This window comes from Aquarana catesbeiana, linkage group LG03 (genome assembly GCF_042186555.1).
Source record: "Aquarana catesbeiana isolate 2022-GZ linkage group LG03, ASM4218655v1, whole genome shotgun sequence".
Taxonomy (NCBI): Eukaryota; Metazoa; Chordata; class Amphibia; order Anura; family Ranidae; genus Aquarana; species Aquarana catesbeiana.
The window spans coordinates 603,766,756-603,791,245 of NC_133326.1; the positions used below are offsets into that span (position 1 = coordinate 603,766,756).

At 40.7% G+C, this 24,490-nt stretch overlaps 1 protein-coding gene across 35 annotated transcripts in view; it reads right to left on the bottom strand.

The window, feature by feature from the left end:
• Window positions 1-24,490, bottom strand: part of CAMK2B (calcium/calmodulin dependent protein kinase II beta) — a 251,461-nt gene that overhangs the window by 17,519 nt on the left and 209,452 nt on the right. For 18 of the 35 annotated variants that reach the window (XM_073622133.1, XM_073622141.1, XM_073622132.1 and 15 more), the window contains 5 exons: window positions 21,970-22,018; window positions 10,614-10,742; window positions 9,216-9,335; window positions 6,692-6,767; window positions 1,392-1,486 (listed from right to left, as the gene is read on the bottom strand). In XM_073622133.1, coding sequence (XP_073478234.1) covers window positions 1,392-1,486; window positions 6,692-6,767; window positions 9,216-9,335; window positions 10,614-10,742; window positions 21,970-22,018 — 469 coding nt within the window. The remainder of the gene's footprint in view (window positions 1-1,391; window positions 1,487-6,691; window positions 6,768-9,215; window positions 9,336-10,613; window positions 10,743-21,969; window positions 22,019-24,490) is intronic. The other 17 variants (XM_073622151.1, XM_073622149.1, XM_073622161.1 and 14 more) reach the window with 3 other exon arrangements.

The window sequence follows — 24,490 nt, forward strand, 5'->3', positions numbered from 1 at the left end:
ACAGTGATGATCTTGGTTATAACCAAAAGTTTTAACTGTCATAAATGGTTTTCATTTGTGACAGCTTGCTTACTATTGTGATGCTGTGATTGGCTACAGCTAATCACATGGTACAGGGTGGCAAGTACCATGTGATAGCTGTGGGCCAATCAAATCAGTAGTAAGCATGCTGTCATGATTGGAAGCCAGTCATGACAGTTTTGCGTACATGTTATTATGTGATGGCCATGTCATAGCGATCACATGATAACCCAGCCACTCACAGCTGGCACACCCCGGGGGGCATGCCAGTGCGCATGTGCTGATCTAGGTACCAGTATGATCCTTAGCCTGGCTGTACCACCTGCTAGCAGTAATTGTAGTGTTAGTGGGCGGCAAGTGGTTAAAAGCGAAGTAATGCAGAGGAAATGATCTATTTTCAAGCTTGGTTGGGTTGTGCGATAGCAGACATTTTTGTGAATTCTCTGCAAGATGGTTTTGTTTACTTTGATCTCTTTGACACTGGGCTTGGCCAGCTCAATTTTGCTGACGTAAAAAGCTTTGCCAACAATTTTCAGTGCCTCTGCTCCTACCTGGCACTGGCACCGTTGCTGGCTGGTTTGATGCTTTTGCCTGCACACAGAGGCAAATGGTGTTATCTGACAGCTGCTCTGTACAACCATGAAGTGACTGGAGTGGCTCTGTTTTAGTTCTCTATTATTTCCCTGTGCATTCTGATATACAGGAGCCTCCACCTTCCTTCTTCCAGTGCCCAGCGAACACTTCAAAAAACCCTCACTAACACGCCATAAATGCTCTAGGTGCTGTTAAGGCGGGGTTATAGAACATCACCATTGAAATCAATGGAAGCGGTTGACAAGCATTGATGCCTCATGAAAGCGACATGCTGCTTTTTAACATGACACAACTGAACACAATGCTATCTCTCTTGTGTGAACAGCACTGTGCGGTGCCCTTGTAATATTCATGGCAGGCATTGAAGGACAGTTTGAGGCTTTAAAAATGCTGAATAAATGGCGCATAAACACATGGTATTGACACATGTTTGAATGAGCCCTAAACATCTAGAATGGAATATCCAAACTCTGAATTCAACGTTATTGTCCCTCCTGACTAATATGTGTCCTTCCTAGATTCCACTGAAGCAACAGAGGTTTGTAGCAGTGCTTGTTTTGGGATTTCATAAACTTGCTAGTTTGTAGCCACAGAACCACGATTCAATTAGTGACTTTTGTAAAAAGACAGTGCAGTCGGGTAAACAGGAGCCTTTCTTTTCTTTTTTTTTTTTTTTTTTTTTTGTACATTTTTACCCACTCCCACCAAACAGAAAATAATTGCTATTGGTACAGAAAGTGACATCATTGTGATATCTCCCTGCATTGTCTCCTTACAGTTTTCGAAGTAAAATCGATGAAAATCTATCCCCTCAACAAGGTTACCCAGAGCTTCTGGCTCAAACGTAGTCAATCCAGGGTCACAAATTTTCCTAGAAAAAAAGGGATTTGTTCGTTAAAAAATATGCATGTTTTCTCCAACCATAAATAAATACAACCCCAATTACAAAAAAGTTAGGATGCTGTGTAAAATCTACACAAAACACAATGCAATGATTTGCAAAACTCACAAACCCATGTTGTGTTCACAATAGAAAACACATCAAATGTTTAAACTGATAAAATGTACCATTTAAAAAAAAGGTAAATTTGAAGTTGATGGCAACAACACGTCTCAAAAATGTTGGGACAGGGCTACGTTTACCAAGGTATATAATCCATTCTTCTTTTAACAACACTCTGTAAACATCTGGGAATTGATGAGACCAGTTGCTGGAATTTTGGGAGAGGAATGTTGTCCCATCCTTGCCTGATATAGGATTCTAACTACTCAACAATCCTGGGTGTTTTGTTGTATTTTTTGGTTGAAGATGCGCCAAATATTTTTAACCACTTTATCTCTGGAAGGTTTTACCCCATTCCTGACCAGGCCATTTTTTGCTATACAGCACTGCATTACTTTAACCGACAATTGTGCGACGCTGTACCCAAATGAAATTGATGTCCTTTTTTTCCCACAAATAGAGCATTCTTTTGGTGGTATTTGACGGTTTTTATTTTTGCGCTATAAACAAAAAAAAGAGCGACAATTTTGAAAAAAAAAAAAGAAAAGTTTTTAATTTCTGCTATAATACAATCTAATAAAAAAAATGAAAAATTCTAATTTCTTCATCATTTTAGGCCAATATGTATTCTGCTACAAGTGTATATTGATTGGTTTGCGCAAAAGTTATAGCGTCTACAAATGATGGGATATTTTTTATGACATTTTTTTTCTTTTTTACTAGTAATGGCAGCGATCAGCGAATTTTAGCGGGACTGCGACATTAGAGCGGACATATTGGACACTTAGCTGACACTTTTGACACTTTTTTGGGGGACCAGTGACACTAATACAGTGATCAGTGTTAAAAATATTTACTGTTACTGTACTAATGACACTGGCAGGGAAGGAGTTAACACCAGGGGCGATCAAAGGGTTAAGTGTGTCCCTAGGGGGTGCTTACTAACTGTGTGGGGATTGCTCTGACTGGGAGAACACAGAGATCCGTGTTCGTGCTTAGCATGAACACAAGATCTCTATGGTCTCCCCTCAGAACGGCGACCTGCCTTGTTTACAGGCAAATCGCCGTTCTGCTAGGGTGGCCACCGGACATTGCGTCTGCCGGACCCACTGATTGGTTCCCTCTCTGTCCAATCAGCACGTGTGCACAGCCGGGCTGCCTTGCTGCAGTAAACTTAAGGCAGTCCATAAGAGGTTAATTAATGAAAAGACTGGACTGCAGGCATGCCAGCTAAGCACCTGTATTCTTCTACAAATACAGGTGCTTAGCTGCTGCTATCATAGATGCAGTATGCAGTTTAGCATTGTCCTGCTAAAATATGCAAGGCCTTCCTCGAAAAAGACATTGTCTGGATGGGAGCATATGCTGCTCTAAAACCTGAACATATCGTTCAGCACAGATGATGGCTTTACAGATGTATAAGCTGCCTATTCTATATGCTCTAATGCTGCACCGCCATAACATCAGAGATACAGGCTTTTGAACTGAGCTCTGATAACAAGCCAGAAGGTTCCTATCCTCCTTAGTGCGGAGGTCCTGGTGCCCATGTTTGCCAAAAAAAAAAAAGTAAAATTTTGATTTGTCTAACCACAGAACAGTTTTCCAGTTTGCAACAGACCATTTTAAATGAGCTTTGACACAGAGAAGATGGTGGTGTTTGTGGAGCATGTTCAGATATGGCTTCTTCTTTGCATGATAGAGCTCTAACTTGCATTTTTGGATGGCAAAAACAGACATGTTCACAGACAGTGATTTTTGGAAATATTCCTGAGCCCATGCAGTGATGTCTATCACAGAATCATGCCTGTTTTTAATGCAGTAGCGTCTGAGGGCCAGAGGATCACAGTCATCCAATATTGTGTTTCGGCCTTGTCCTTGTCCACAAAGATTTCTCCAGATTTTCTGATATGATGTACTGTAGATGATGATATTTTTAAAGTCTTTGCAATTTTACATTGAGGAACATTGTTCTGAAATTGTTCAACAATTTTCAGACGCAGCTTTTCACAGATCAGTGAACCTCTGCCTATCTTTACTTCTGAGATACTCGGACTCTCTAAGATGCTCTTTTTATACCCAATCATACTGACCAGTTCCCACCCAATTAATTTAATTGATTGCAAAATGTTCTTCCAGCTCTTCCTTGTTAGTACCACTTTTCCAGCTTTTTGTTGTCCTGTCCCAACTTTTTTGAGACATGTTGCTGCTATCAATTTCAAAATTACCTTAACTTTTTTCTTAAAACTGTACATATTCTCAGTTTAAACATTTGATATGTTTTTATTTTCTGTTGTGAAAAAAATATGGGTCTAAGAGGTTTGTGTTTTTATGTAGATTTTATCCAGTGTCTTAACTTATTGGAATTGGGATTGTATAGCCCAGCTAGTTCCTTTGTTAATCGTTCAAAAAGTTTTTTTAGGTAGTTATTAAACTAACATTTGAACTTCCCTTACAAAACCTGCTAACAGCTCTTGGTATCCAGTATCATAAATGTACCTAGAAAAGCAGCTAGTCTGCTTACGATCACATAAAGCTACCTGAAGTAGCTGATGCTGCATTCCATCTTCATACAGAGTTGAATTATTTAAAGAGAAGTATGGGAATCAAGTTTGTCCCAGAATTGTAAATACCTAGGTGGATGTAGCATCGGTCCACCATTGCCTCTGCACTGAGATCCGAGCGTTCAAACACTGCTGATCACTTGGTTCTGACAGCTCTCCAAGCAGAGAGTTGCAGACTGTCAGTCAGCGGCTCTCTGCTCTGCCCCTTCCTCACTCACTGGAGTGTTGGGCTGTGGAGGGGGCGAAGCGGCAGCTCAGGCTCTCAGCGGCTCACTAAAAGGCTGAGCCGGGTGTTGATCCAGTGACCTGGCGGATCCCATCTTCCATTGTCGTGATGACGCAGGCCCTGAACCGGCTTCTGTGATCTCAGCAGAGAGCAGACTTCAGCCCGCTCTCTGCTGAAAACGGGTCACAAGATTGCAAAACTAATTGCATTCCTGTGATTCTTAGGAGAAGTACAGCCAAACGAGCTTTGGCTATACTTCTCCTTTAAATTTTAAATGTTCCAGGACTGAAAATTTTGTGATCATGCTTAAAAGAGAGGTATGGCCAGAGCCTGTTCTCTCCTGTGACCCAAAATCAGCCGACAGCAGACTAAAGCCATAGAGCCGCTCCAGGCTTTGAAAGGGTCCCAACCATAATGTCGCAATCCGCCCAGATGCCTGAGTGGCAGCAAGTTCAGGCTCTCAGCAAGGGCAGAGCAGAGAGCAATGACTGACAGTCACTGCTCTCTGCTCAGAGTGGACTGAGAACTGAGCGATCATTGGTAATATAATTGCTCAGCTCTCGGGCTTATAGCCGATGGAAGACCAATATTGAATATTTTCTTGAAGGATTAGTTTACCTTTCTTGTATATTTCTAACAGAACCCTGCATGCATTGCAGCATCCCCAGCTCATTACATAACATTGCTCAGTGTTTTAAAAAGGTGCTCTTTTTCCATCCCATTTATGTAGGCCATGCTCAGCCTTTCTTCAAAAATTCTCAGCTAGCTGGACCTCCTCTGTCCTGCCTAAATGACAGGACAAGCCGTTGGTTGGCAGTGAGCACCCAGCTGGAGCTCTGGCTTTTTCAAACTGAATGCATGCACCCCTCTAGTAGCAGCAGTTGAGTTTGGATTTATGTGAAAGCCAAAGAAAGGCAAAGAATGCTTTGCACATGCATGCAATTTGAATGAGCCTTAGCACCTACTGGGGGTGCACTTTTAATTTCCAAACTGTCTTGCATAGAAGGGGTCCAGCCACCTGGGAGTTTTAGCAGGAAAGCTTTGCACAACCTACAGAAATAGACTGGAAGGAGCATTTTTTTTCTGTTTCAATATTTTTATTGAAGGTTTTCAGAAAGAGTAGAAAAATGACATTGAGGATTTTAAACAATACACGATTTTCACAATATGGAGTGCATATATATCAACAACAGGAAAAGTTTGTGTTAACAATCAAAGGAAGAACAGAAGCCATGTAGCCCCAAGCCCTGTATTATAGATTACGCCCTCTAGAGTGTCATTCTCTGGCCTTTCCAAGGCACTTAGCTGTGGGCATATGGGTTATTTTCGAAAATTATCTAACAATGATATCTTGCAAAGAGCCTACAAATACCCTGTCAACTCAATATGCCATATCATTTGCATAAAATCCATTTGGATTGATGCAGTACTGGGTCGCCCTCCATATATGGAAAAGAAGGTTCCCTCCATGAAGGCAAGGGGACGTTCTATTTTCTGTTACTGGAACTGCGTATGCATAATATTTCAAACACACAAATAAGAGAGGAGAGAGAAGAGCGAGAGAGGAGGAACGAAAGAAAAAGGGGTGGGGGGCCCATCCCAAGGCATACTAATCGGATATAGTCCTGGGATCATTGGTCAAGTATCTGATCCACGAACCCCAGACTTTTTCAAACACTTTTTATTTTGTCATTTAGAATTGCAGAGAGCCTTTCATGTATCATGAGCCAGAAAAGTTTATGCTTAAGGTGGTGAAATTGGATAGCAGCCGACTTCCAGTTCCTAGCAAAGGTGATTTTGGTGGATACAAATATGAAAGTGAGGAGTCATCTCTGGTTTTTCGAGGTTTCATCTACCTTTCAACCCAACAGGGCACGTTTAGGAGATTTGGTTAGATTGATTTGAGCAAGGGCATTTTTTTTAAACAATTCGAGCAGTGCTATGTAATAAGCTGGGGATGTTGAAATAAATGGTGAGTATGTTGGAAATGTGTCGGAAAGGGGAACTAATCTTTTAAGAGCATAATGATTCTGTAATTTGTGAAGCTATCAAGAGATGTAGAAGGAAATGGCTTTATACTATAGTGCAATACTCTCTCATGCAACAGAATGAACAAAGAAACATCTTCTGTTATAGTCAGGAAACCTAACCTATTTCTGCATAATAGTATATATTGACTATTTCCCATTTTCTTTTGTGTCCCTAATTCTCTAATATTCATAATTGCAATGTATGTTAATAGTAAAGCTCAGTTGTACATTTTAGTAACAGAGCACAACAACTCACGCATATGCTTCGAAGTCTCCATTATTCACTGCCTCAATCAGCTGTTCTGTTATCTTAATAATCTCCTGTTTCCGAGCTGGAAAACAAAGTGGTTGGTTAAACAGAATAGAGCGAGAAAAGTACTGAAGAAAAAAAAAAAGTCTGGTGAACATCTGGAGGAACACATAACGTTAGATGAGATACTAACAGTAAATATAAGTATGGAAGAGATGCTAAACAAAAAAATGTTTCAGCCCTCAATTCCAACAGATGAAAACATATGCAGAATGTGGAATTTGGGGGTCAGTACGTCAAATCAAGATGTAAGAGTCAGAGATGATATCCACCTGTTCGTGTAAATATGTATAAATGGAATTGAAATGTTTGAACGGCCATACATGGACAGAACTCTTTTTATTATTGATGATAGAGATTTGTCCTTCTACTTCAGGACCGCTGGACCCCCTACAACTTTTCTCCGGGACTGTATAGAGCTAAAGATTGCTGGTCAGTCTCGGGAAAATCAGAGCTTGTGTGATAGGCTCAATCAGTAATACTGAAACTTTAATGGTTTTACATTTCGAAGAAATGTTGCTCCAGCGAATATGTTCATTGAACATGTACTGTATGTTAGTGTTGTATATCACACCTATTAGCACATAATTATAATAGATTACTAATTATAGATTATTAATAATAATAATAATAATTAATAATTATATATAATTATATATAATTATATAATAATAATAATAATTATAATAATAGATAATAATAATAAATGCTAATGCATTTCATTCTAATGCTGCTGCTAAGACTTTGTTGTTTTTAAAAATTTTATAAACCATCTTGATAACTGATACCTTTAGGGCGGCTTCACACTGACCCTCTCTGCTTTTTTTGTGGGGTTAACTGAGCTTTACCATAGACTTCTATGAGGTCCTACAGTTTTGGTGTGGTTTCAGAAAGCGCACCAAAGATACAGCACATAGTTTTGGTGTGCTTTCTGAAACAGAACCAAAACCCCGTGGGTCTTTAGAAGTCTATGGAAAAGTACAGCTAACATGCACGAAAACTGTGGATAGCTGCGTTTTAGCAAAAGTGCAGCGGGAAAGTGTGAAACTTCAACTTTTAAATGATAATCAATAGTACTGACAGTTATCGCTTGAAAGAAATAAAATGGGGTGGAAAGGAAGTGGCTATAGACTGTCAAAGAAAAAAAATGTCTCATGTAGTAAACAGACTTTTTACAGGTCCATGGATACTTTGGATTTTTTTTGACTGTTCAACACCAGAAAAAGAGACATTGGCTAAATGATGTGCCAACACCCTATGTGCAAAGTTCTAAATGTAAATGTCTTTTTAGAAAATAAGACTGGATTATTTGCAAGCAAAAAAGTCATGCTTTTAAAGTGTGAAGGTAACCAAGCTGTGTGAATGGGAAATACAAATACAGCATGGAAAGATACATTAAAAAAGGGTTGGAGGTAGATAAATATACAGTATATGCGCATTATGTTTATTACACAAGTGCACAAAATGTTAGGGTTTTGAGGGCTATTCATACAAGATATCTTCTTGGATCACCAGTTTATGCGTTATAAAATGGCAGCACATTAGCATTTGGTGTTCTAGCAAAATAAATGCTTAGAGAACATGACATCAGGGTACCCTGTGTGTATGTGGGGGGGGGGATCCTTATAATGGGCTGGCAAAAAGGAAGGAAGCTCAGTAATAGTGGAAATTAGCATATTGCATTATGAAAGGATATTGCAATAATTGCATGGTTAGGTAACCATTTCCCAATACACATACACTATAAAATAGTAGAAAATATGGTAAAACAAAGGTTTAAAGTGCTAACTGGTTTTGAGACTTGGAGATAGCCATTGTGAACTATGTAGCAAACCCATGATGGCAAGTCAGATAACCCCACAGTACGAGGTCAGTAAACCTGTGGGAACAAACATTCATTCTGCTTAGAAAAAAGTGAGAACATTGGTGTGTGACACCTTGTCAACTGGTAACTTGGAAAACTATCACAGAAAAAGGAAAGTCACATGTAAACATAAAAAAAAGAGAGTAAATAACAATACTATGCAGAATAAGGAATAAAGTGAGAAAACTACAACAGAAGAAGACAGGAAACCTGCATAGAGGGAAAAAATATTATAAGTTGACTGATATTGTGCTTAGAAGGGAAAAGGTGAGCAAACGTACAGTTGAGCCAGAGTATTGTGCAATGGATGAGAAAGTATACGTCCCAGTGAACGAAAAAAAAAAGTAAAGAAAGCATGCATGAGGAGCATGGTAGATAGAAATGAATAAGATAAACATATCTGGCTGGAGTGGATGATATATGGAAGAACGTTTTTTTTTTATAGAAGGTGAGGAGCTGGTGAGAAGATAACCACACTGGTGAGAAAATTATTGAGAGGATTGTAAGAACAAAAATATGGTGAGACACTAGAGACAATGGTCTTAAAGTAAGGAGGAGGAGAGTGAGCCCATGTGAGATGCGTTTGTATGCGCTAGTTCTACTTACGCTGTACAAACGGAGAGTTTAGGTGGGGCTGGGAGAGCCGATGCTGCGTGTTGGAATACTGCACCCCCTCTGCTTCTGAGCCTCGTCTGACTGTGTTAAATATATCTGTGAATCTAGCAGCTGGGAGGGGGACAAAGAGACGGGAACCAGGGATAGAAATAGAGACAAGAGACAGAAAAGCAGAAACAGAAGAAGTAGGACAAGAGACAGAACAGCAGAGACAGAGTTATAAGGACAAGTGACAGAAAATCAGGAAAGTTATAAGGACAAGGATCAGAGAAGCATTAACAGGCATAGCAGAACAAGAGATAGAGAAGCATACAGGGGAGCAGCAAAGAGACAGGAAAAATAGAGAAGCAAATGTAAAAAGACAAAAAACAAGCAAAAGTGAATGTAAAAGGATAAAAGAGTAAAAGGAAGATATACAGGTATTAAAAAGGTAGAGAGCGTGAGATATAGACACAAAAAGCAAAAAAGTAAAAGTAACCGAGGACAGCAAGAAGAAGAGCAAGCAACAGAAATAAAGAAAAAAGTACAATAACAAGAACCAAAGAATGATAAGCAGGATACAGTAAGAAGATAATGAACAGAAGGTGAGTAATAGGCCACAAGATTGTAGCACAATCACAGAAATAAAGATAGAAGGAAAGATGATATACACAAAGGCAGAAAAAAGTAATCAGAAATAGTTATTATGGAAACATCGCGAATCAGAAATAGTGAAACAATAAAAATAAGATGGAAGTAGAAGACCAATCGCAGTGGAAAAATGACAGAAAAACAGAGAAAAAGAAAGAAATTTGGAAATCCAAGAAGAAAGGTAAAGAGGAAGTAGAAGGGCCATGGCAAATATCAAAGAATGGGAAGGGGGGGGGGGCAACGGTAAGGAAGCAACCAAGTTAAGGGAAAGAAAGGGGGAAAAAAGAAGACAGATATCAACACAGAAAGAGCAGAGACACAGTAGCAATGTGAGTGACAAACACAAACAACATCTCATTACAAACAGCCAAGGACAATGCCAGTCTCCACCCCCTAGAAAGCATGTAGGGAGCAAAGCCAACCCCAAACCCCCACGCACATATAAACTGTGACAGAAACACAAGGGGCTTCTCAATAATCTAATCTGAATCCACTGCCCGTTGCAGCACCAACTGTAATTAAATATATTAACATCTTGGATTAAAATATTTATATCTTCACTGTATTATTTCATTCTATTAACTTAATACATTTAAACATCATTTAGAAATTACACGTGATTTTTAAAAAAATAAAAACAATTGTAGCATCCAATAATATCCTTATTCTAACAGAGTAGAAGTAAGAAATCGCTTTCTTTACTGAACTATCCATGCATATAGGTTTAAGGGATTTCTGTGTCCCACTCCTATTACTTACGCTGTGCAAGAGGTGAATGGGGGAAGGATGGGGAGAGGGGCTGCTGAGCGACCGCTGCTTGAGGTCCCTCAGCTTCCAGGGCCCCCGAACCCCGCCTCACTGAGCTTAAAATGTCTGAGAACTTCAGCACTAGAGAGAACGGGGAGAGAAGAGGAGGTGAAGCCAGACAGAGAAAGAAGGAAAAATGATTATGAAGAGAGAATAAGTAGAGCAAGTCATGAGGAGCAGGAATGTTATGAGTTGAACATGCAGAGTTTAAGACCATAGAAAACTGCAAGACGACAACATGGGTATTATTAAGGTCAAATAAAAAGCACACATACTTAGGACATCCCGTATACCCTCCTGCTGAGTAAAAATGGCTAGTCCACTGTAAATACTCAAGCTTTTTCTTTTAAAGTTGCAAGATGGTCATTTTTGACTGGTTACATTGTCAAACCGGACTATTAAAGTATACTAAAGGCAAAGCGTTTTTTTTTTTTTTAGTTTTGGATGGAGTGGAGAGGGATAAGTACACTCGTCAGTTTGTATTGCTGTCTGTACCTGTTAGGGGGATACATCCACTCAATTTGTCCTGTTTACCATTGTCATTGAAAGTGAAAGTAAGTAAAAATCCCAAATTTTGGGTTGTCACCAGAAAAGTAATAGATGTAAAATCTTCCAATGGGGACACTAGTTCTGGTGACCTGGGGGTCCCCAAGGAATTTCCTTAAGTTGCAGGGATTTCTTCTCACTTCCTGTTTGGCCAAGGGACAGTAAGTGAAGGTAAATCTCTGCAATGGGACACAGAGGGTGAAAAAAAAACCCTGACAGTGGTTATAACCCTCCCATACTCTACCAAAAAGAAAAAAAAGTTTTGCTTATAGTTCTACTTTAAAGCTAGATTTATAGGCATCATAAATAGGTGTACAGAAGGGTATCAAACACATTTTTTGGTTCTGTTCCTTTACTGCCATAAGTGTTGTAGCATATGGTGCTTTCGTTTGATAATATTGGATGTTCAGAAACTCAGCACAATAGGTGATTTATATTGTTACTGTTATCAATGGCCCAATGTAGGGAGGAAATGTCCAGTAGGGTGCAAAGTAAGATGCCCAAAATTGTATAATAAGAGTACTGACAGTCTAATAAAACTGAAAATTCTTCTCATACGACGTCCTCAAACTGCAAATGCCCACTGTTTTAATCTATAATCAGATATGTAATATTTTGCTTGCCTAGCCATTATTCTTCAGGTCTGTATCAGGAAGAATTAAAGGAGAAGTACAGCCAAAGTTCGTTTGGCTGTACTTCTCCTGTTGATCACAGGAGTGCAGTTCGTTCTGCACTCCTGTGACCCGTTTTTTCAGCAGACAGTGAAGCCCACTGTCGGCTGATGTCACCGAGCTGGTCTAGGCTCGGGAAGGATTGCAACCATACGGTCGGGATCCGCCCACATGCCTGGACTGGCACCCGGCTCAGCAATCCACTGGGAGCCTGAGCTGGCTCCCACCCCCTCCACAGCCCAGCACCCAAGTGAGCGTGGTGGGGGGTGGTTCTAGAGCAGAGAACTGCTGACTGCCAGACACCAGCTCTCTGCTCAGGATTGGCAGTGTTTGATCATGCGGTTTTCAGTGTTAGAACCGGTGGGTGACAGATGCAGCATCAGAGCGATGCTGCATCCAGCTAGGTAAGTATGAATCTGAAAAAACCCAAACCCCCATACTTTTCTTCTAACACTTAAATTAAACAAAAATAAGATTATAAGTGTATTTCATGTAATTTATGCATGCTATTTACCTGTAAAAGCCTCCCCTGTTTAGACATTAAAGCGGAGGTCCGCCAAAAAACAAATATTAAAAGCCAGCAGCTACAAATACTGCAGCTGTAGACTTTTAATATATGGACACTTACCCGTCCAGGGAGCCCGCAATGTCGGCAGCTGAAGCCGATCTGTCCGTCGGCTCTCGGCTGCTGCCGCCACCATCCTCGGTAAGGGAATCAGGAAGTGAAGCCGTGCGGCTTCACTTCCTGGTTCCCTACTGCGCATGCGCGAGTCGTGCTGCGCGTCCTCACTGGTCCCTGCTGTCTTCTGGGACCTGTGTGTCTCCCAGAAGACAGTGGGAGAGGACAGAGTAGGCGCCGGAGGTGGCATAGGTCACTGCGATCACCGCGGTGATCTATGCCAGGAAGTGGGAACAAATGCCTGTATTAGACAGGTATCTGCTCCCTCCTCCCCCCCTGAAATGTGCCAAATGTAACACCGGAGGGGGGGAGGATTCCAAAAAGTGGAAGTTCCATTTTTGGGTGGAACTCCACTTTAAAAAGCCAGGTGTGCGTTTACAGAAGGGTAAATCACAGAGGTGACAGGTATTGCAGGCGTAAACAGAGGACATAGTTACACTGATATCACCCACAGCGACCTGCCCAAGTACCACCCAACCAAGAAACGAACATCCTTATGTACGCAGGAATGTGTAGTGTCCTTGTGCCGAGCAGAAGAAAGGTGAAGTGACATTAGCCCCGTCCACATACATTGGGGAGAGAAGAATTTGCAGCACCTAGCAGTGACATCACAGTTTCCTTGTGTGTATGGATTTTGATAAATTGGAAGGTTGCAGGCATACAAATGTGTACAGTTACAGCTGGGGAGCCTATAGAAATAATCACTACCCTTATAATAGTTAAAATAGTTATTCCAGAGTGAGGCTTTAAATAACACACAAGTTCCTCTTTCCTTGTCCTTAGTTACTGTAATGGTCAACATGTAGCCTTTGCCATTTGCCAGTTATTACTCAGCACTGCAACTCAGTTCTCTGCAGTTCAAAGCTGTACACTAATCAATAAAGGACAAACAGACTGTTGAACATGCAGCCTGTGCCTGATCAACGGATTGGTTTGTTTGATGGTGCTATTTTTTGAGGTCTGTCTGACTCTGATTTCTGTCTGTTCATGTTCTGGATTACTCAACAGTTGCCCCTGGTAACATAGTGGCTCCACCAAACTACATTATACATACATTAAATGTTTATCAAGACCTCTAACAGAACTACAGGGTTCATTTTAAATGTACGAAACTTGAAACAAAGAATATAGCTGGGATACAATGAAACACATATAACAATGTGTCAACATTTGTGCATTGCTGATGCCACATGTCATTCCAGTGGTCAGTTGTTAATAGTTCTTTTAAAAACAAAGGAAAAGGTTCCCCCAGGGTGCGGTTTTTAGGCAGCACAGTATCAAAAAAGGAGTCAAATTGGGTATCAAAAAGTATGACAAATTTATTAAATGTAACATAAAAGTTAAAACAATGAGCTCCAGTGGGGGGTACTTGAAATAAAATTGTATTAGATAGGCTGAACATACATTGGCAGACACATATTCACAACAACACTAGGTGGCATGAATATTTAAACCTGACGCGCTTCAACCCCTGTACTTGGGGTCTTCTTCAGAGGCAATCTGCTGGAAAATATACATAAGTAAAATTGGTACACATAAATAGGTTGCATTAATATAGCAATAATTACATTCACCATATGGTGCATAAATGCAGTATAGTTACCCAATAATGTGTGTCCAGCAAGAAAAAGAAGCAGAGCCTCCCACATGGAGATCCCCTAAAAAGACTGTCCTCCCGTCCTCCCCAAAGGGAGAACACCAGGTGCCTCTATCACCAACACAACTCAGACCAGGGCAGTGAAAGCAGCGACGTGACTTGCGAGAGATCACACTCTTGAGCACCGCCCACCAATCTGACGACCAGCCAGGAAACACAGAAAATACACCTGTGGTAGGAACCAAAAAAGTATCCATAATAAATTTGATCACTTAAGCCACATTGATTATGTGGCCAAGAAGAGACGCTGGGGGACAAATGCCTCCAACATACACCAAAAGTGCAGACATAAAGTATATGAGTATATATGATGATATTCTTCATAGGCAATATAAGGTATAGGCAATCCCTCAGTTAGTGCTCTGTGTAAAAGTGATCTAGTAAACAAAAAAGGATGTGGTAAAGTAAGAAAAAAAAGAAAGAAAAAGAAAGAAAAAAGAAAGAAGAAAAAGAAAGAAAAAGAAAAATATGTGGTGAAAAATATGTGGTGAAAAACAACCACTGAGTATAAAAGTGTGATGGAACAAAGTGAATGGACCAAAATATACCAGGGAGAGGAAAGGTGGGGGAAATGGGAGGAAAAAAGGGGGAGGGGGGGAGGAGGGGAGGGAGGGACGGAAGGGGAGAAGAGGGGAGAAGGAAACAAAGGGAAAAAACATAGGGAGAAAAGGAATACAGAAGGGAGGGGGAGGGAAAAGGGGATTTTGGCAAGTGTAAAAGTTAGATTGATTACCTCAAAAGAGTGCTAAATGGCATGTGTGTTAGCACTAAGTTGCCCCATACAGTTAGACTGTTGCTTGTCAGCCAACCCGGGATTGGTCACAAACTGTGTCGGGCTCAGTGGATTAGTATCCAACCCTGAGTCCACCAGTCTAGAAATAAACAAAACAATATCAAATGTAAAAAGGAAGTAATAACCAGACCGTTATAAAACAGGACCGTTATAAGTAGGGGTCAGTGCGAAGTCAAATGGTTTTCGCCTGAACCCCCATTATGTAGGGCAAAAAATAGTGCCAAACAGAAAAGAACAAACACATGGCAAAAAAGGTACTTACTAAGTGAGAGATGGGAAGTGCCTGCTATCCACCAAAGAGAAAGAGAGACTGAGGGTGTGTTGCGGATACCACCTTTATATTGCCTATTGGGGGTGTGTACCTTCTTGTAATTTGTCCAGGTGTGTGTGTGTTACCTTGGTCGTTCCACGACTGGCGGCATGGCCGCCATTGAGGCAGCCGAGCGTGATCTCCCCGGCGTTCCGGAAGAGCCTAAGCTCCGATTGAACGTCACTCTCGCCGAAATCTCGCGATGTCAGTGACCAATTGTCTCCGGTAATGGAGGAATATCAGAAAACCTCAGCAAAGTAATTGATTCGTTTTTACAACCGTTTGTCACCTGCATGCCCTCATTTTTAAAGGACACAATGCATTTACTCCAACTGATTCAGGAAATATCCCTTCCACCGAATTCATTTTTTGTGGCTATTGATGTCGAGGCCTTGTATAGCTCGATACCCCATAACAAGGGGATCGAGACTATACGGGCACTCCTGCTAAGAAATCAGAAGTATGATGAAACGGTAAACGAGTTCATTATCAATGGACTCGAGTACATTCTAAATCATAATTTCTTCATCTTCGACAACTCCCACTACCTCCAGGTACAGGGCGTGGCCATGGGCACCTGTTGTGCCCCGGCCTACGCCAATCTGTACCTGGGGGAGTGGGAGAGGCACTTCCCATCTCTCACTTAGTAAGTACCTTTTTTGCCATGTGTTTGTTCTTTTCTGTTTGGCACTATTTTTTGCCCTACATAATGGGAGTTCAGGCGAAAACCATTTGACTTCGCACTGACCCCTACTTATAACGGTCCTGTTTTATAACGGTCTGGTTATTACTTCCTTTTTACATTTGATATTGTTTTGTTTATTTCTAGACTGGTGGACTCAGGGTTGGATACTAATCCACTGAGCCCGACACAGTTTGTGACCAATCCCGGGTTGCCTGACAAGCAACAGTCTAACTGTATGGGGCAACTTAGTGCTAACACACATGCCATTTAGCACTCTTTTGAGGTAATCAATCTAACTTTTACACTTGCCAAAATCCCCTTTTCCCTCCCCCTCCCTTCTGTATTCCTTTTCTCCCTATGTTTTTTCCCTTTGTTTCCTTCTCCCCTCTTCTCCCCTTCCGTCCCTCCCTCCCTCCCCTCCTCCCCCCTCCCCCTTTTTTCCTCCCATTTCCCCCACCTTTCCTCTCCCTGGTATATTTTGGTCCATTCACTTTGTTCCATCACACTTTTATACTCAGTGGTTGTTTTTCACCACATATTTTTCACCACATATTTTTCTTTTTTTTCTTTCTTTTTTCTTTTTTTTTTTCTTTCTTTTTTCTTTTTCTTTCTTTTTTTTCTTACTTTACCACATCCTTTTTTGTTTACTAGATCACTTTTACACAGAGCACTAACTGAGGGATTGCCTATACCTTATATTGCCTATGAAGAATATCATCATATATACTCATATACTTTATGTCTGCACTTTTGGTGTATGTTGGAGGCATTTGTCCCCCAGCGTCTCTTCTTGGCCACATAATCAATGTGGCTTAAGTGATCAAATTTATTATGGATACTTTTTTGGTTCCTACCACAGGTGTATTTTCTGTGTTTCCTGGCTGGTCGTCAGATTGGCGGGCGGTGCTCAAGAGTGTGATCTCTCGCAAGTCACGTCGCTGCTTTCACTGCCCTGGTCTGAGTTGTGTTGGCGATAGAGGCACCTGGTGTTCTCCCTTTGGGGAGGACGGGAGGACAGTCTTTTTAGGGGATCTCCATGTGGGAGGCTCTGCTTCTTTTTCTTGCTGGACACACATTATTGGGTAACTATACTGCATTTATGCACCATATGGTGAATGTAATTATTGCTATATTAATGCAACCTATTTATGTGTATCAATTTTACTTATGTATATTTTCCAGCAGATTGCCTCTGAAGAAGACCCCAAGTACAGGGGTTGAAACGCGTCAGGTTTAAATATTCATGCCACCTAGTGTTGTTGTGAATATGTGTCTGCCAATGTATGTTCAGCCTATCTAATACAATTTTATTTCAAGTACCCCCCACTGGAGCTCATTGTTTTAACTTTTATGTTACATTTAATAAATTTGTCATACTTTTTGATACCCAATTTGACTCCTTTTTTGATACCGTGCTGCCTAAAAACCCCACCCTGGGGGAACCTTTTCCTTTGTTTTTAGTCTTTAAGGGGTGAGCAGCAATTTCTTTCCTTTTCTCTAGTGTCTTCTTCCATTTTTGTTAATAGTTCTTTTAGACTGCAATAGGGTCAAGCCAACACACTGTATTCTGCATTTGCCACCCAATATTGTAATACCCAATATTCTACATTGTTTCTGTTAACCCTTTCATGATTTTGAAAGCACTTCTGTCTCCCGTACCTAATAAAGAGGCTCCCATTAACCTTTAGGCCTCGTTCACATGATACGTGCATACAAACTGATGGAAAAAAACATACAAATTTGACTTGCATAGGCTTACTTATTACAAAAGTCTTTGTAAGGACACAAAGAAAACAATTGTTTTCTATGTGTCCCATTCACACCATAACACTGGTATCACGTCTGGAATTTTTCTGCACAGATACAGTGAGGGGAAAAAGTATTTGATCCCCTGCTGATTTGGTATATTTGCCCACTGACAAAGAAATGATGTCTATAATTTTAATGGTAGGTTTATTTTAACAGTGAGAGACAGAATAACAACAAAAATATCCAGAAAAACGCGTTTCAATAAATTTATAAATTGATTTGCATTTTAATGAGTGAAATAAGTATTTGGTCCCCTATCAATCAGCAAGATTTCTGGCTCCCAGGTGTCTTCTATACAGGTAACGAGCTGAGATTAAAAGGGAGTGCTCCTAATCTCAGATTGTTACCTGTATAAAAGACCTGTCCACAGAAGCAATCAATCAGATTCCAATCTCTCCACCATGACCAAGACCAAAGAGCTGTCCAAAGATGTCAGGGACAAGATTGTAGACCTACACAAAGCTGGAATGGGTTACAAGACCATCGCCAAGCAGCTTGGTAAGAGGGTGACAACAGTTGGTGCGATTATTCGCAAATGGAAGAAACACAAAATAACTGCCAGTCTCCCTCGGTCTAGGCCTCCATGCACAATCTCACCTCGTGTAGTTTCAATGATCGTGAGAACAGTGGGGAATCAGCCCAGAACTACACGAGGCAGCTGAGACCATAGTCACCAAGAAAACAGTTGGTAGCAGACTATACCGTGAAGGACTGAAAACTTGTAGTGCATGCAAGGTCTCCCTGTTCAAGAAAGCACATGTACAGGCCCGTCTGAAGCTTGCTAATGAACATCTGAATGATTCAGAGGAGAACTGGGTGAAAGTGTTGTGGTCAGATGAGATCAAAATTGAGCTTTTTGGCATCAACTCAACTCGCTGTGTTTGGAGGAGGAATGCTGCCTATGACCCCAAGAACACCATACCCACCGTCAAACATGGAGGTGGAAACATTATGCTTTGGGTTTGTTTTTCTGCTAAGGGGGACAGGACAACTTCACCACATCAAAGGGACGATGGATGTGGCCATGTACCATCAAATCTTGGGTGAGAACCTCCTGCCCTCGGCCAGGGCATTGAAAATGGGTCATGAATGGGTATTCCAGCATGACAATGACCCAAAACACATGGCCAAGGCAACAAAGAAGTGGCTCAAGAAGAAGCACATTAAGGTCCTGGAGTGGCCTAGCCAGTCTCCAGACCTTAATCCCATAGAAAATATGTGGAGGGAGCTGAAGGTTCAAGTTACCAAACATCAGCCTCAAAACTTTAATGACTTAAAGAGGATCTGCAAAGAGGAGTGAGACAAAATCCCTCCTGAGATGTGTGCAAACCTGGTGGCCAACTACAAGAAACGTCTGACCTCTGTGATTGCCACCAAGTACTAAGGCATGTTTTGCGAAGGGGTCAAATACTTATTTCACTCATTAAAATGCAAATCGATTTATAACTTTTTTAAAATGCATTTTTCTGGATTTTTTTGTTGTTATTCTGTCTCTCACTGTTAACCACTTGCTTACTGGGCACCTAAACCCCCCTCCTGTCCAGACCAATTTTCAGCTTTTAGCGATGTCACTATTTGAACGTCAATTGCGCGATCATACAACACTGTACCCAAATTACATTTTTATAATTTTTTTCCCCACAAATAGAGCTTTCTTTTGGTGGTATTTGATCACCTCTGGGTTTTTAATTTTTTGCAAAATTTTTTTTAAAAAGACCGATTAAAAAAAAAAAAAAATACAAAACCGTTTTATATTTTGTTAATAAATTTTGCAAAAAGGTAGTTTTTCTCCTTCATTGATGTATGCTGATGAGGCCACACTGATGGGCACCGATAGCCTGCACTGATGGACACTAATAGGCAGCACTGGGGGGCACTGATGGGTGGCACTGGTGGGTGGCATTAATGGGCAGCACTGAAGGGCATTGATAGGTGGCACTGAAGGGCACTAATAGGTGGCACTGATGGGCACAGATGGGTGGAAGTGATGGGCACTGATCGGCACTGGTAGGTGACACTGATAGGCAGCACTGCTAGGTGGCACTGATTGGCACCGCTGGTGGGCATTGATAGGTGGCACTGATGTACTGTGGGCACTGATTGCTGGGCACTAATTGCTGGCATTGGCAGGCAGTACAGGTGGGCACAGAGGCTCTTCCTCTTTGGGACCAATGTCTCTTCAAACAGAAGCCGGCGATCGTCTTTTTTTCTTCTCACTCTGTCAGCGTGAGAAGAAAAAACAAACTCATTGACTTGAGTAATAACAGCACGTGCCGTGCGCCTCCTTTAGGGTGGCGTGGCCAGCTTTGAAAGGGGAGGACGTCAATAGACAGCCTCCTGGCAAAGCAGATCTGCGCTGTAGCCGTCATTCGACTATAGCATGGATCTAAACAGGTTAAAATAACCTTACCATTAAAATTATAGACTGATCATTTCTTTGTCAGTGGGCAAACATACAAAATCAGCAGGGGATCAAATACTTTTTCCCCTCACTGTATGTAACAAAAATTCTTTGCAAAGGTACAAAAAAAACAATTGCTCTCCAATGTTGATGACCGGTTCAGTTTTTTTCTGTGGCGAAAACTGCATACATGTTGCAGATACCTGCACAGAAAAAAATCTGCACATGATACCAATGTTGTGGTGTGAACAGGGCACATAGAGAACAATTGTTTTCTTCATGCCGTTGCAGAAACAGGTGCAAAAAAACTTACCTCACTGCACATGGTGTGAACAAGGATTGTTCAGCAAATAGTTTACACACTAGAAAGGAGCAAATATCGTTTTGCAAAAGCCAACCTAATGCCACGTACACACGAGCGGACTTCCCGGCAGAAAAGGTCAGACGGAACGAATCCGTCGGACATTCCAATCGTGTCTGGGCTTCATCGGACCATTTCTGTCGAAAAATCTGACGGACCTTAGAAATAGAACATGTTTCAAATCTTTCCGACGGACTCGATACCTATCGAAAAAAACGTTTGTCTGTATGCTAGTCTGACAGACCGAAAATGACGCAAGAGCAGCTATTGGCTACTAGCTATTGAACTTCCTTTTCTAAGCCGGTCGTATGTCATCACGTTCGAAATGATCGGACTTTGGTGGGATCGTGTGTAGGCAAGTCTGTTTTGACGGAACTCTGTTAAAAATTCCTTCGGAGTTCAGTCCGACAAGAAGTCCGCTCGTGTTTACGCGGCATAAAAGATAGTAGCAAATAAAGGGCCCATTTAGACGCCCGAATAGTACTGTCCTCAGTGCAGAGCCACTGCCAGATACATTCACTTCAATGGGCTGCCTGTACACAGCTCTGAAGTGGATGCACAGGCATCTGCCAGCGGCTCTGCATAGACGACACCACAAATCAGCCATCTGAATGACCCCCAAAAGTTTAATCAGCCGTTACATATTATTTTTATCTGAACACTCATTGAAATACCATAACCCTCAGCCTTCTTGATCATCTTGAAACATCAGTCAGTCGAGGTGGAATTTCCCAGACAATTATTATTGACTTCACAGAGATTATGCAGAATAAGAAGTGTCTAACAGTGCTGCACCTCCTCTTCAACACATAAAACATGCATATTTAGTTGACACAAACATACATATTTGTGAAAATATCTTTCAGCAGCGATGTTGAGTCTGCACGCCTGACCACCATTTACCACCTATAGGTAAGTGCCAACCTCTCTACCAGTATATACCCTTTCTCTGTACGTTGGTGGAAAGGCAACTTAAGTTATAACTGTGGCACCATTTTGAATCAGCAGTTTGAGTCCTATTGGATGAAACCATTAAAAAAAAAATTATGCAGGTATGATAAACAGAAAACAACATGACAATAGAGATGACCCTAATAAAGTGCAACAAAAAACAACAGATAGATGGAAAGAAAGCAAAGTAAGAGTGTATGAGTTTGTTAGTTAAGAGGTTATTTGTATGTCAGAATTGAATCAGTGTTTAGGAGAGACAAACTATGGAAAATAATATATGGGTGCACTGAGGAGCTGGTATGGGTATAGAAGGTGTAGATGGAATAGGACATGTATTGATGTAACCAGATGGTATATTCTTAGAAATAGGTGGTTGCATGAAAAGACTTACTTCATTCAATGGTAGTAAGATGAGGAACATTTTATGTGGCTAGAGCTACAATACCTTTCATTTCTTCATCCTCTGGGTTTGTATGTGTACTGTCTGATGACTCCTATGTGAGACAAAGACATGGTAGGAAAAGAAAACAGAGACAAAAAAAAAAAAAAAGAACCATGGTTACAAGTACTTCCAAAAATATCACATTCACAAATTTAATGAGTTAGTGCTAAATACCATTTTAACTCCTGGATTGTAACACAAAGCTAGCCGATGGACTAGGACTTCTCATCCTTTATTATAAAGATAAATGTCAGCTCCACTCAAATGGGATGTTTCCATTTTGCAAGTTGACTCACTTGCTGACTTCTGATAACACAATCAGAGACTCAAGTGACAAGAGATTTCCCACTAGAAATTTTAGGCCCTTTCAAACAATACTTCCATTAAAGCAAATAAAGGCACCAAGCTTCTCTGATTCTTTTTTTTTTTTTTAGAAAAATAAATATCTGTGCAAACCAGCTGAGAGGAATTGAAATCTAGTGCTGAGCACTGCTAACTATTCCAAACAATACAGTTAATCAGTACTTAGCCCTGCTAGCCATCAAACATAATTTACATATTTATATGTTTAAAATAATCTGTTTTCTGGCTAGTATTGCAATGTGCTGGTAAATAGTATTAAGTCAAGTAAAATAGCAGTGTTTAAAAAATCACTACAGATTCTTCCCCTTACATTGATTGTAAAGTCTTGTTTTTTTCCTATAAAAATAACAAACATGTTATACTTACCAGCTCTGTTGCAGTGGATTTGCACGGGGCAGCCTAGATCCTCCTCTCCTGTGATTCTGGCCCCTCCCTCCTGTTCAGTGCCCCCACAGCAAGCAGCTTGCTATGGGGGCACCTGGGCTGAGTCACAGCTCCCTGTGTCCATTCAGACACTGAGCCTCGACCCGGCCCCACCCCTTCTCTCCCCCGATTGGCTGGCTTTGATTGAAGCAGCGGGAGCCAATGGCGCTGCTGCTGTGTCTCAGCCAATCAGGAAAGAGAATCTGGGACGGCTGAGACACTCGTTGACATCGTTGGACAGAGAGGGACCTCAGGTAAGTGTTAGAGGGGCTGCTGCACACAGAAGGCTTTTTTATCTTACTGCATAGATTGCAATCAGATAAAAAAACCTTCTGACTATTTCTAGAGAAATATATACTGTATATATTTTGGATTCTGATTGGTTGCTACATGTAACAACTGCATTATTCATGGGGTTGATTTACTAAAGGCATACAGGCTGTTTACTTTTAAAGGGAATTTTCCCTTAGCTTGGTGAATGAAGTGAAGTTCTGCTGACTTCCATTATTCAATCATGTGCAAGCAAAAATACTATTTTTTTTTCTTTTCATGTGATTGTTTATTCTTTGCAAAGTGAACTTTCACCACATTCACTAATCTAAGGAAAATTTCCCTTGCAAAGTGAACAGCCTACTTGCCTTTAGTAAATCAACCCCCATGCCTCCCGTTTTTTAACCTAAGGAGTACTGCTAGTTTGAGCCTCTTTAGATAAACATGTTAATTATAACTGTATCAATACAGTAAAGAGCCAGAACCTAATTGTGCTACATAATGGGTACTTCTGGAACTGGTTTAGAATTGAAACAAACTAAAATTGTTTTAAAATTTGTACAGTAAAATGGTACTTTTCTCCTTTGCCCATTATTAACAAAATATGTGTCATTTACATTTGATGTTAAAGAAAAACTCTATAAAATGTAGACCTATGGAAGTGTAGGAGCTAACTTTAAGGTGTAACTTACATATGTCTGTGTGGCATCCTTTATTGGATGTACGTCTATAATAAACAAATGCATTGAGACAGTGGGAGCACAGCAGGGAAAGATGATTTTTTTAAAAACCCTTACCACCACAATTCTACCACCACAATTTTACAAATCTAAACATTTTTGGGTTTTTTTTTTCTTTGACATTAGCAAGTTACAGTTAGGGCAGATTCACACCAGTAGCCACGCTGAATGCACAGCTGCAGCTGTGTGCTTGGAGAACACAGCGTTGATGTGCCGAACCTAGAGCATCACACTTTTTTTGTTATAACTTTATTGAAATGTGACAATTGACATCTCATCGAGTTCTAGTCACACAGTGGTGTTGGGTTGTGGTGGTTTATGCTAAAATAAAGGTACTACATGCAGTACCTTTTTCAGTGCACACCACCACAACACAATGGTGTGAACTAACACCATAAGAACCAAGGCAAATATCTTTCTCTTTGTGATAGGACAGCGCTGGGCAAAGCTGTCCAGCACATCGCAAATGGTGTGAATAGGCCCTTAAAGTTGGGAAAAATATACTGCCGAATTTTTAAAGTATGCTCATACTTATATTATAAAATATGTTCATGTTTTTAAACATAACTTAGTATGATTAGATAGGTCAGGGTGTAGTTTATGTTATAGTATCTATTTTATAATAATAGTCCTAATATGTACATACATCCATAAACAAGAATTAATTGAAGCAGCTTACAGTTGGGATCCATGTATGTAAACTGTTTTACCTTTCATATAATTTGTAA